This window comes from Fusarium pseudograminearum, chromosome 3 (genome assembly GCF_000303195.2).
Source record: "Fusarium pseudograminearum CS3096 chromosome 3, whole genome shotgun sequence".
NCBI lineage: Eukaryota > Fungi > Ascomycota > Sordariomycetes > Hypocreales > Nectriaceae > Fusarium > Fusarium pseudograminearum.
In genome coordinates, this window is record NC_031953.1 from 4904712 (window position 1) to 4917206 (window position 12495).

A 12495-nucleotide genomic window follows, 5' to 3' on the forward strand; every position below is an offset into this window, starting at 1 on the left:
TCTCCCAATTTGGGCTTCAAGTGAAGCCCGCATCGCCTCTCAAATCCATTCCGGGCCCACGTACAGCTCCTCATTTTCAGCGTCCATCACTTCCCAGACGGCCTTCATCTCCTCCATTGTCTGCTCTATCTCTGCGCTGAGAGCTCCAACCATCTCATCCACAGCCTGGTTCGGCTCTGATTTCTTGGCTGGCTCTTTTGCTGAGGGAGCTTTCAAGGGTTTGGGAGTTGAAGATTCAAGGATCTTGCTGTTGTCGATCTCGACAGTGTCCTTCTTTGTAGAAGCTTGGGAAGACATGTTGACTGTTGAACTGGTTGTGTCTAGAGTAGTGTTGGCGTTGTTTCGTAGTTTGTGGGCTTACCTGGGAGACTGCTTTTGGCTTCTTTTTGACTTGCGAGTTGAAGATGATTGCTGGCAGTCAAACTAATGCCGGCTCATTCGAGACTTTTTATACTTCAATGGTTACTACTACTAGCTCAAGAACAATTCCCTACTATACAGGAGTTGAGACGAACATAGGGATTGAGTTGAACCACCAAAAGCAGTGGTACCACCTTAAGACCTAAGGTGGATACTTCAGGATATAGCAGTCTAACAGATTGTCATGTCTTTGACTGATACTCAAGTCTTTGTGCTTCTCTTTGTACGCATTGTGGTTGGGCTAGTTCACAGAATAGCCGTAGTGTAATCTAGCTTTTGTTTTGTACTATCAGGTGTAGCTTAGAACATTACTGTCCGTGACAATAAAGAGAAAATCAATTTCATGTATCCTAGGTCTTTGTTTCTAAAGAGGTGTGCGCCTTAAGGGACCTGGGTTGTCCCGCCGATCAGAAGAACCCCAAACTCCAAACATTTCTGTATAAAGATATTTCGAATCAGTTGTCTATAGGCCAACCTTGGCTCCGATGCCTTTCCCTCTGTAATAAAGCGTTTCAGTCCAGCTGCCTAGCCTAACCGTGACGTTGGCTACAGCATCTAACTTGAGCGATCCACCTAGTGCTTCCTTGAGCTTGCCGTAGCCCACGCGGCTGGGAGACCATTCCACGGGGAGCCGCGGAGTCTGAGAACGTCCCGGTGTTGCTGGAAACGGCTCGTCGTGTACAATCTGACCAATGGGTTCCGTGTGGTTGTAAAGAGCAGTAGCGTTAATGTGTTCTATGTATAAAGTATTATATAACAGGGGAGAAAGAAGTGTAAAGCTGGCTGTCGACGAAAAGAGGTGGAAGGTAGCGTCTGCAATAAAGCGTGGCTTCTCACCATCCTGCCTGTCCTCGCCAGGGACTGTTATTCGTGGCGCGGGAAGGGTGATGTTGATCTTTGACAAAGCTTTGCCTATTATAGGGACGTTCGGGATACTTTTCTTATGTGTTCGCGCCGTCAAAGTCGTGTTCTCACCGGATACGTAATCTGATAGGAGATTGCGGCCAACCTCATGTGCATTCTCGCCGCCAAGCCGTAGAGGGTCCCAGATTGCATGAACGGGAAGATTTGTGTTTTTCCCGAGGTTGAAAGTGACGTTCCTCGATATAGCTTCGCCAAGGAGTTTGCCATCGTGTAGAATATGCACGCTGAGGTAAGGGATAGAAGCTGCATAGGGTGTAGGGTTTGTGAGGTTGACGAGGGCTCTCATTTGAATGCTTGATTCTGTCGTTTCCAGAATTTCGATCTCGCCAACCTCAGGTTTGAGTTTACCAAGCGCGTTACCGGGGAATCCTTAAGTTGAGTTAGCATTGGCTCTCAATATGACTGTGAGGCGTGTTATGAAAATACTTCAAAGTGTAAACAAGGATTATTCATCCTCATGGGGGATGCAAGAGATTACCACAGCGATGACGGACCGTTTACTGGAATCTTGCCCTCGGCAGGGACCTTCTTTACCGTCAAGATTCCGAGGACAGTTTTGACCTTGACATCAACTTCGGCCTTGATGTCGAGTGTGATATCACCGCCACCAAACAGTAGCTTTTGCATAACCTCGCTGAATACATCACCATCGGTGATCGTTAGGGGAACATCAACCAGCCGCGATGTGATGTTGAGTAGAGTCTCATTGTTCTCCTCGTCATGAATCCGTGTTGAGTTGGCATCCTGCCAGTGACGCAGGTTCAACTCGCCCATTTTGCGCTTCTTGTAGAATAGATCAGCGTTGGAGCGAATCTGGTCCACCCCTAGGTTTACATTCAGCTCGGGTGGAAGGGCTGCAAGTACTTGCGCAGTACCAGAAACCTTGGGCTCGCCATCAGGATCATCCACGTCGGCGAAAGGGTCTGGCAGCTTAAAGTCGACGTCGCTCAAGGAGAAATTGCGAATTAGGCTGTCAAACGACCGTCCAGGGAAGTCGACAGGAACCGTGATACTCTCAAGGATATCTGAAATCCACTCTGGAGTGTTGGTGTCGTTGAGTTTCTTTCCCCTAACAAAGACTTTGGCATCTTCGCCGTGCAAGTAACGATCCATGAAGTTGTCCAAGGGGGACGACTCAGAGTGAGGGCACGCTTTGATGAGGGATTCTGGAATGTCACGAATGGTTCCCTTGGCGCTGGCACGAACATCTGCTTCAGCGTCGACGTCAATAGGGTCGGTAATAGCATCTGCAACACTGATAGACGGCAATGTCGAGTCGCAGTTGGGGACCAAAACTTCAAAACCAAGAGTCGGTACTTGGAACGATACGGGGTAATCGTTGTGGATCTTCAAAGATACATCGGCCTCGATGACTTCGCGTCCGTGACCATCAACCGGGCGATCATGGAGATCCATGCGTTCTATGTTGTACTTCGGCATGGTCGGGATCTCATTGGCTATAATGGTGTCAGTCAGTTTCTAGATGTGAATATTTGGTCTGATTAAAGTAGTGATTTCTTTCCTAGAAACAAGGAGGCAAAGGAACGGTAGAGAGATTGACCTTCAAAAACCATAGATTCCGCCACATCATGAGACCCAAGTGGGAAGACTCCCGACTGAAGGTGAACCTTGGTCTTGCCCACCACCTTGAGCTTGTTCAGATTTCCGTCCAGCCAATCATTCGCGATCTTGCGGATATGCTCGGCATCACCAGGGTTGACCTCTGCCACGAAATCCAATTCGTTGGTATGGCCGTTTACAATATCAACTACCAGAGGAGGGATGACAGCAGTGCCGGCAAGAGCATCAGCGTAGTCGGGCAGGTAGACGTTTACGGTGGTCTCCTTTGTCTCTAATTTTCGCATGATTCCGGTCACTGCTTTCCCGATGCGGCGAGAATTTTTGTTGTCAACCCGTGATCCGTCAAGATAGACCTTTGCGCGGATACGTGCTCGGATGCCATCGCTGGTGATGTTTTCGATGGACAGGTTGGTGGGTTCAACCACAGCAGCTTTCTCGGCGTACTCCTTGACGGCGGGAGGGACAAGGAAGCCAAGAATTATGATGAGAATGACAATGATGCCAAGAATAATCATGGCAATGATGGAAGGCCATCGCCAGGACGATTTGGTGCTGCTCTTGTTGCGTCTTGGCCAGAAACTCCAACCCCGAGACTGGGGTTGGGATGAAGGTTCGCTATCTCCATCATGTTCCGCAACATCAGCGTTTTGATCGTCATCGGTACGGTTCAGAAGAGGTGACGACTCGGTGGGATCCCCTTCCTCACGCGTTGGCGAGATGAGTCGCTCGGTTTCGTCGGCTGGCATTGTAGGATTATCGAATAGAGTAAACACCGCCTAATTAGTGTTCGATGCGCGCATTGGGCGCAGGCGGCTATGTCACAGTTCCGGGAGAAAGAACAGGATATGCAATAATCTAGGTATTCGAAGGTTGTTATTGTTGTTGGTATTATTCAGGACGACTTGAATGAGTTGATGTAAGAGCAAAGAAGTTAAGGTTGGGCAAGCGACTCGTCATCGACGGGGTAAGTCAGTCACCTCCACAGGGTTTAATTAGGCGCGAGATTGATAAGGATGTGGAGGATTGTGTTCTGATTGGCTTGTGTCTTTCTAATCCAGGAACCAAGTCTCAGCGGGCACCCTGCCTGACTCTGGTGAGACCTGGGGATTCTTGGACACGACGTCATTTGCCCATTAAACCAGCATGCCTGGGTTTCGAATTTGAACGAGATGTGAATTATTTGATTCACCACGCCTCTGATATGTATGCTTGTAGCATGTTTCCGTCAATGTATATGCGTACTTAGCTGTGCTCTTCCAAGGCTGTTCTCAGTTAATATGCACCTTGGTAGGTTCGGGTGGTGGTATTAGTGCCAGTCTTATCAATGTGCTGTCTTTGTGGCAGAAGCCCAAATATTCAATGCAATCACAGGAAGCCAAGTAGCATTCATCGCCCATGCACAGCATCTAGCGTGGATCGAGTGACTTGAGTGGAAGCTTTGTGGACCAACCAACAGGGCCATCACCATTGCAAATTCAGGTGCCGGTAACGGCTTTTGCTTGAAAGGAGGCTCCGCATTGGTAACACAGATGTTTGAAGCTCTCAGTCATTGATTTTGGACATAAATCGCATTCAGTATCAGTCATAAAGTGCATAGATTGATAATTTTAGTGATGCAAGACATGTTCAGCCATATGCTCAGACTCAGCGCCCATGTTGTATCATAAACATTGTCCCGAGACCGGCCATGGAAACAAGAAAAGAAAGTGGAGTCTCACTCTTGCCGCTTGTGACTCGTCGTTGAGACGGCAGGACGGGTACAAACAGCCCGCACTGTCAGTAGAGCTATCCCCAGTTCTAATACATCGTCCAATAGTGACTCTTCATCCTCCGACTCATCTTGACCTATTTTAGTTGTTGATTGAATAAAAACTTCAGTCTTCTGCAATTGATTTACCAAAACAACTCAATTGCAAGCCACCCACCTCAATACGAGACTGCAACCTCTCATCCACACATTCAGCACGTACACAGCTCACAATGAAGACTTCAGCTTTCCGAATCGCCCGAGGAGCCGCTGCGGGCCTTCAAAAGCGAGCCTATACGAAGGCTACGACGGCACCCCGGCATCTTATGACCATTGCTGATCTCACTCCTACTGAGTTCGCAAACCTCGTTCGTGATGCTAACACTCGAAAAATCGCTGTCAAGGGTGGAGCTCCTGCTAGCTACCTGAATGCTGGTCTTGCTGGTAAGACTGTAGCTATGATGTTCAGCAAGCGCAGTACTCGTACCCGAGTTTCTACTGAAGCCGCCGTCACAATGCTCGGCGGTCATCCTATGTTTCTTGGCAAGGATGACATTCAGTTGGGTGTAAGTATTCAGCCCATATTATGAATGACTAGTCTAATACATAAAAAGGTGAACGAATCACTCTATGACACTTCAAAGGTCATCTCATCCATGACCTCCTGTATGGTTGCCCGAGTTGGTCCTCATTCTGATGTCGCTACTCTGGCCAAGCACTCAAGTGTCCCTGTCATCAATGCTCTGTCTGATGACTTCCACCCTCTTCAGACTATTGCCGACTTCCTGACTCTTGCCGAGACTTTCCCTGCATCTAACTCCAAGGGAGCTACTCTGGGTCTGAATGGTCTCAAGGTTGCCTGGGTTGGTGATGCTAACAACGTTCTTTTCGATCTTGCCATTGGCTGCGTCAAGATGGGTGTTGACATTTCAGTCGCTGCTCCCAAAGGATATGAGATTCCCGACGCTATGAGGCAGCTCATCACCTCCGCTGGCGACGGCCTTTCCTCGCCCGGCAAGCTTATCGAGACAAATGTTCCCGAGGAGGCAGTTAAGGATGCCAATGTTCTGGTCACGGATACCTGGGTCTCCATGGGCCAAGAGGCTGATACCCAGAAGCGTCTCAAGGACTTTGCTGGATTCCAAATCACCAATGACCTAGCTAAGCGAGGAGGTGCCAAGGCTGACTGGAAGTTCATGCACTGCTTGCCCCGCCACCCTGAGGAGGTTGCCGACGAGGTCTTCTACAGCCCTCGATCTCTGGTTTTCCCCGAGGCCGAGAACCGCCTTTGGGCTGCTGTTTGTAAGTGTATACGATATCTATCCCCGATACGGCTGACTAACATCATCCAGCCGCTCTTGAAGGCTTCGTTGTAAACAAGGGTAAGTTTTAAGAGCGAGTAAACTATGATACGGGGATGCCTGGTGTTATCTGATTGCTGTACGGGATGAAGGCGGAGCTTTGGCGCATGAATATAAAAAAAATAGTCATTGGAATTATATCAATTATACCAGATCCTTTCCTTGAAAACGCCACGAGCTGAGCCTCTAACTAAAGGTATCTGATTTAACCGGGAGGGAGCTGGCTAGCATCAACAACATCGTCCGCCTCCATAGTGACGGCCTCTTGGCTGGCCTCGTTCAGAGGAGATCGGGGCAGAGCCATCAAACCTGTGCGAGCAGACTCGAGGATGCCGAATGGGGCAACAAGCTTGAGGAACGAATCGATACGGGACTGCTTGGCGGAACTAGGGTGTGTCAGTATCTTGCAGGGTTTCAAATGCGACAATTGACTTACACTTCGACAATACAGCTGCTGTTGCTAATATCCAGAACCTTACCACCGAATTGATGAGCAAAGTAAGTGATGGACTTGAGATGCTCATGCTTGTGTCGGAGAGCCTGACTGACAGCCAACTTGCTAGGGTGGAAGTCCTTGGCGGTATCGGAGATGCTGCGCTCAATGGCCTCATGAGCGTTGTCGACATCGTACTCGCCAGCAGCAATCTCACGGTGGTGGTTGAGAAGCTCCTCAAAGTACTCAGGTCCAAGAATGTTGATCTTGGCGAGGAGAAGCTCGCGCTGAACGAGAGCAGCGGCGGTGTAGTCGAGAACGGCCCAGACGGGGACCAGATCCTCAAGCTGTCGGCGAGCCTGCTCGACAACGCCGTCCTGACCTGTGAGGACAATGGTCATGCGGGACAAATCTTCAACCTCGGTGTTACACACGACAAGGGAGTCAATGTTGAAACCGCGAGCAGCCAGAATACCAGAGACGCGGGACAAAACACCAGGCTCGTTCTGGACAAGGCAGTTGAGGATATGCCGCTTAGGAGGAACGGTAGATGGAACGGGGGTCTCGTATAGGATGTTGGAGACGGCGGACTGGGCGGACCAAGCGGGAGGGTTGTCGCGCACGGGGAGAGGAGCAGAGCGACGACGAAGGGCCTTGTAGGCGATGGCAGAGGTCGAGGAAGAGCTATATCGCACAGCGGCGACGCCCCTCGCGGGGGCTACCCAGCGAAGGGAAGCAGTCAACGACCGCAGAGATGCCATCTTGTAGAGACGTGAGAACAATGAATGGTTCTCAGGTCAGGACAAGAAGCTTCTTTTTTGCGGTAAAATAGCAATTGTTCAATGCGAGAAGGCAAGATGAAGGTGACTCAGGGTCAGTAAGAGACAGCTCGAGGGGATATGCCGAAAAAATCAATGGGCCATGGAGAGGCCGGTGACCGGAGGCTGCGAGGGGACGAGGGGCAGTTATTTTGCGGGGGTGCGGATCAGCTCGGCAGGGATCCGCTGTTCGGAGTTGGTCAACATTGCCCGGACAGACTCACTACTAAGGTAATTTAGGGTAAGTTACATATCGCATCATACGAGAATGAATTATTTAGACCTGATGGCCAAAGCAAGCATCCGGTTAACAGAGTTCAAGTAAATTATACTGGTAGCAAACCATTTATGTTAGGTAAACATTACAAGTTCGGAGCTCTTTCAACATGGCTTCATCAACTTCACCGTCTTGAATGGGTGGTTTGGTTTTTGATTTGATCTATTTCACCCCAGGCTACGCCACGCCGGTAGCACAATTGTCCAATGAAACTTGACTCCTTAGGTATTCACAAAAACCATTTCTAGGTCGAGACATTAGATAACTCAACTACATGAAGCTACTTCGAATATTTGGTCAGTCAATTGATAAAGCCCGGTTATTGCGTTTATAGTCGTGCTGAACCAATTGTTGCAGTTTAACAATTACTACTCAGCTTCCTACCATTCACAGGCTCTGGGTACAGGCACAGCATACAGGCGATACCTTGATACGCCACATGTGGCGGTAGTTGTTAGAGGACGTGCGGTTGGCCTGCATAAGGCCTGTCAAAAGCACCAGCCTTTCTCTTCCCTCGACGATCAACGTCTACTCCACTTCAACACATGTACTTTCTGGTTGCTGTTTTTTTCCCCCCGACAGGCATCATTAGGTGGGATCGTATCGACAACCGACGATCTAAACAATCGACGCTGCACTTCCTCCTCAAATTTTGACTTCCGACGCGCAAAGATTTCAACCAATACCCCAAGCATTTGTCGATATTTGTATCTCGCCCGGCATGGATGAATCCGAACGCCGAACCGTCAAGCGCTCGCGCTTCGACCAAACAGAACCAGAACCTAAGAGGACATCGCGATTCGACCGCCGCTCTCGTTCTCCTCCGTCGCGTCGCTCTGAATCTGGCAGAGACCGCAGCCCCGTCACGAAAGACGCAACCCCCGAGACGAAGAAGTCTCCAACTGATGCCGCTGCTGCTGCTGGTATGTATTTTTTATTTGTTCTGGGCGTCGTGTTTTAGACTTTGCGCCGACTCGATTTTTCAACAATGGCCACTGACATTGACGATAGCTGCCGCTGCTGCTCGAATCAATGCCTCTCTTCAAGCTCGTAAAGGAATTCAGCATGTCGACGTCCCACCCATCAGGTCCGCCGACACCGAATCACCACCGCCGCCATCAACTTCGACTCCCCAGACTTCGAACAAGATAGCTCCTCCGCTCGACACGGAGATGTACGTTGCAGATGGTGACTACATTCAAGATATCGAAGTTAATGACTTGAGGAACCGTTACCTCCTGACCAAGGGGGCGACACAAAAAATGGTAAATACTCCTGATTCTAAAGCACTGATCTTCCCAGAGGCCTTGTTTTGTACTGTCTTTTGCGCTTGAATCGAGAACATCATGCTTACACAGCTTGATAGCTCGCTTCAACATCCACTTCGTTGCTCCTGCTGACTCCCGCTTGATTAGATCAAAGATGAAACCGGTGCCGGTACGCAATCCCTCTAATACTTTCATAGGATGCCATATTGACCTAGCAAGATATCACCACCCGGGGCAATTACTATCCTAACAAGACCATGGCCACGGCCGGTGTAAGTAAAGCAGTCTGTTCGGGCAATGATCGTTCTAACCGGCCATAGAAACCCCCACTGTACCTCCACATCACGAGCACGAGCAAGGCTGGCCTTGAGGCCGCTGTCGCCAAGATCAACGAACTCATTCAGCAGGAGCTTCCTCAGCTTGTTGACGAGAGACGTTTCCGCCGCCGAGATCAGGAGCAGGTTGAGCGCGACGAGTTTGGAAGAGTAAGGGTTTCACGATTGAGTTATGGGGCGAATGCTGACAATTTGCCTGCAGCGTAAATGGCCCGAGGAGAAGATCCCGATAAGCTTGGAGCCTGTGCATGGTTTCAACCTGCGTGCTCAGGTTGTCGGACATGGCGGCGCTTATGTCAAGCACATCCAGCAAGAGACCGGCTGCCGTGTGCAGATCAAGGGCCGAGGATCCGGATACCTTGAGGCCGCTACCAACCATGAAAGCGACGAGGATATGTTCCTCCACGTCACGTACGTTCGGCCATTTTTATGTGAGAGCATTCAATCTGACATATTTGTAGTGGACCCGACGCCAACATGGTCGAGAAGGCCAAAGAGCTCTGTGAGGACTTGATTGCCAATGTCAAGGAACAATATGAGGAGTTCAAGAGCCGCCCGCCTCGCTACGGCGGTGACCGCTACGGAGGAGACCGTCATGGAGGCGACCGTCACGGAGGCGACCGATACAACGGCGGCGGTGATCGTAACCATTCCCACGGTGGCTCACATGGTGGTTCTTACGGCGGATATGGTGGTTATGGAGCTAACACAGGCGGTGCTGCCAACAGCCCAGCACCTGCTGCCGGCGTGAGCAGCCCAACTAACGCCGCTGACTACGCCGCCCAGTACGCCCAGTACTATGGCACCACAGACCCTTACGCTGCCTATGGCGGTTATGCTAAGTTAGTTTCCTCAGATATGCTCAGTTTCTCACATTTCCGTACTAACCGTTGGACACAGCTATGTTGCTATGTATCAACAGTACTACGGTGCTCAGGCTCAGGCTCAAGCACCCGGAGCTCCCGGCGCCACTGGACAATCGGCGTCACCACCTCCTCCGCCCCCAAGTGAAGCGGCTCCTCCACCTCCTCCGCCCAGCTCGGCACCCCCACCTCCTCCACCTTCTGGACCTCCACCCGGAACTGGAGGTAGCTATGGCTCGGTATGTAGAGCAGATGCTGAGAGTGTTACTTCTTGCTCTGCAAGATCTCCGTTTCCCTTGATATATGCTAATGTTTCCCAGGTCCCTCCCCCACCCGGACTTTAGTCTGTATTCTTCCTATACGAGGAGTCAGCCATGTTCACAGTCCGAAACTGAAAAGAAAAGCTAGCCGCTATAGATGGAACTCATTGGCTCTGTACGTGAACGCTCCAGTTTGCATTGCGGAAAGAAGGGTGTTGATTCAGGTCTCATATACGATTTCTCGCTGTTGAGTAGGAACCCGCATCGACCATGTTCAATCATACGGGAACGATTAAGAATAGCACTTCTGCTTTCCAGTAGGTTGCAAAATTTGTTTTTAGAAATGACTCTATTGCAGGTCGAGAACAAGGACAATCGCAGTGAAGAAGGTGATTATTAGGACATTTGTTATCTGACAGAACTACTATACTTAGGGACAGATCAATGACATTCGCCCGTAATGATGTAGATACTAACAGCGAAAAGGTCATGTATTTGTAAACTCAAAGTACGTATGAAACCACCTGTGTTTATAGTTTCATACTGTAGTGTCATACCTACTTAGAGAACTTGTATGTAGGTCGAAGCCATGCTTGTTAGTGAGGGGCCGACTGTCTTATCGATAAGCATCGTGTCTTTGTCGCATTTCTAGGTCGGCTCATTCGACCACTTTATTTTACCTACATACTGTATAAGACAACTTGAAGACGCGCAAAACCAAAACGTCGCGTTCCTTACATATGCTCATACGTAATTGTGTAAAATATGAAAAAATGAGCCATCAACGATATCCCTCCCACGATCCTGTCAAGGAGCCCCATTCGATCTCCCTCAAGGTCCTTCGGTGAGCCAGCCATTGACTTCGCAACCCTGTTGTATGGTAGGCCTCATGTAGCTAACGTGCTGTATGCTGTAAAGACTCTCACGTCCATCTCTAGTCACGCAATATCCTATCGACTCTCCATCCTCAGTTGGCGCATCTCTCAAGCCAGCTCCGATTCCGGCTTCACTCGCGTACCACTCCCAAGTCACCTCAAACCCGACCCCTTTCCTCCTCAGCCCTGTCGTCAACCTTCCGGTATCGTTCGGATCCGCATATGTTGGCGAGACCTTTAGCTGCACGCTTTGTGCGAACAATGACCTACCGCCAGACGCCGTAAAGAACATCCGCGATGTGCGCATTGAAGCAGAGATGAAGACCCCAGGTATGGGTGCTGTACAGCGTCTTGAACTCGGTCCACCCAACGGCCAGTCCGAAGCAGATCTACAATCCGGCGATACAATGCAGAGGGTGGTATCCTTTGACCTTAAGGAGGAAGGGAACCATGTGCTCGCAGTGACAGTGAGCTACTACGAAGCCACTGAGACCAGCGGACGCACGAGAACGTTTCGCAAGCTGTATCAGTTCATCTGCAAGGCATCACTCATCGTGCGCACCAAAGTGGGCTCGCTGAAGGCTGAGGATACCCAGGGACACGGACGGTGGGTGCTGGAAGCACAGCTGGAAAACTGTAGCGAGGATGTGGTACAGCTGGAGAAGGTCGTTCTGGACACTGAGCCTGGCCTGCGGTACCGCGACTGCAATTGGGAGGCGAGCGGGAGCGCGAAGCCGATGTTGCACCCGGGCGAGGTGGAACAGGTCTGTTTTGTAGTCGCGGAAGACGGAGCCGAGACGGGAGTTGAGGTGACACCGGACGGGAGGATCATCTTTGGGTCATTGGGGATTGGTTGGAGGGGTGAGATGGGCAACAGAGGGTTCCTGGCTACCGGAAAGCTGGGGACTAGACGAGCGGCACGATGAAGAGATTCGGATATGATGAATGAACGATACCCATGAACGATTGACTGGCTCGATCAAAGACGACGTTCTGTCCACGATGCGTGTTTACATATTCGTGGTTTTGCAGTTGTGATTTTCACTTTGGACCAACAGTCGTCAACACAACCTAGAACTTATTGACATGCTTGGGAACTACGGACTACAGTTGAATTAAAACCAGGCTTTCCAACACGTCGGTCTTGTACACCGGACGTTATTCTCTAAACCCTGTACTGGCTGGACTTGAATGTGAATTAGAGACATAGCAGGACCTTAGCTGGAATAGGAGATCGACTGTGCGGACATAAGGTTAGTAATTAGCCACAATGTCCAAGCCCCTATCTCAACGGCACCTATATCAAGTGATGTGGCATGATGTGCTGCAGGAG

The 12495-nt window shown here is 50.1% G+C and overlaps 6 protein-coding genes across 6 annotated transcripts; 3 read left to right on the forward strand and 3 right to left on the reverse strand.

The window, feature by feature from the left end:
• Positions 1-39: 39 nt before the first annotated feature.
• On the reverse strand, positions 40-297 carry FPSE_00993 (uncharacterized protein; the record flags this gene model as incomplete). The annotated part of the gene is made up of 1 exon (XM_009254113.1): positions 40-297. The coding sequence occupies one exon, from the start codon at positions 295-297 to the stop codon at positions 40-42; it is 258 nt and encodes an 85-aa protein (XP_009252388.1).
• Positions 298-883: 586 nt separating this feature from the next.
• FPSE_00994 (uncharacterized protein) lies at positions 884-3671 on the reverse strand (the record flags this gene model as incomplete). Its single annotated transcript, XM_009254114.1, has 3 exons — positions 884-1713; positions 1839-2801; positions 2906-3671. The coding sequence occupies 3 exons, from the start codon at positions 3669-3671 to the stop codon at positions 884-886; spliced, it is 2559 nt and encodes an 852-aa protein (XP_009252389.1).
• Positions 3672-4905: 1234 nt separating this feature from the next.
• FPSE_00995 (uncharacterized protein) lies at positions 4906-6065 on the forward strand (the record flags this gene model as incomplete). The annotated part of the gene is made up of 3 exons (XM_009254115.1): positions 4906-5238; positions 5287-5974; positions 6025-6065. 3 exons carry the CDS (start codon positions 4906-4908, stop codon positions 6063-6065), a joined length of 1062 nt encoding a protein of 353 aa, XP_009252390.1.
• Positions 6066-6238: 173 nt separating this feature from the next.
• Positions 6239-7227, reverse strand: FPSE_00996 (uncharacterized protein; the record flags this gene model as incomplete). The annotated part of the gene is made up of 2 exons (XM_009254116.1): positions 6239-6419; positions 6470-7227. 2 exons carry the CDS (start codon positions 7225-7227, stop codon positions 6239-6241), a joined length of 939 nt encoding a protein of 312 aa, XP_009252391.1.
• Positions 7228-8282: 1055 nt separating this feature from the next.
• On the forward strand, positions 8283-10371 carry FPSE_00997 (uncharacterized protein; the record flags this gene model as incomplete). Its single annotated transcript, XM_009254117.1, has 9 exons — positions 8283-8484; positions 8573-8826; positions 8977-8998; positions 9049-9101; positions 9150-9314; positions 9367-9575; positions 9626-10006; positions 10065-10266; positions 10348-10371. 9 exons carry the CDS (start codon positions 8283-8285, stop codon positions 10369-10371), a joined length of 1512 nt encoding a protein of 503 aa, XP_009252392.1.
• Positions 10372-11060: 689 nt separating this feature from the next.
• Positions 11061-12088, forward strand: FPSE_00998 (uncharacterized protein; the record flags this gene model as incomplete). The annotated part of the gene is made up of 2 exons (XM_009254118.1): positions 11061-11131; positions 11206-12088. The coding sequence occupies 2 exons, from the start codon at positions 11061-11063 to the stop codon at positions 12086-12088; spliced, it is 954 nt and encodes a 317-aa protein (XP_009252393.1).
• Between the last annotated feature and the right edge of the window lie 407 nt (positions 12089-12495).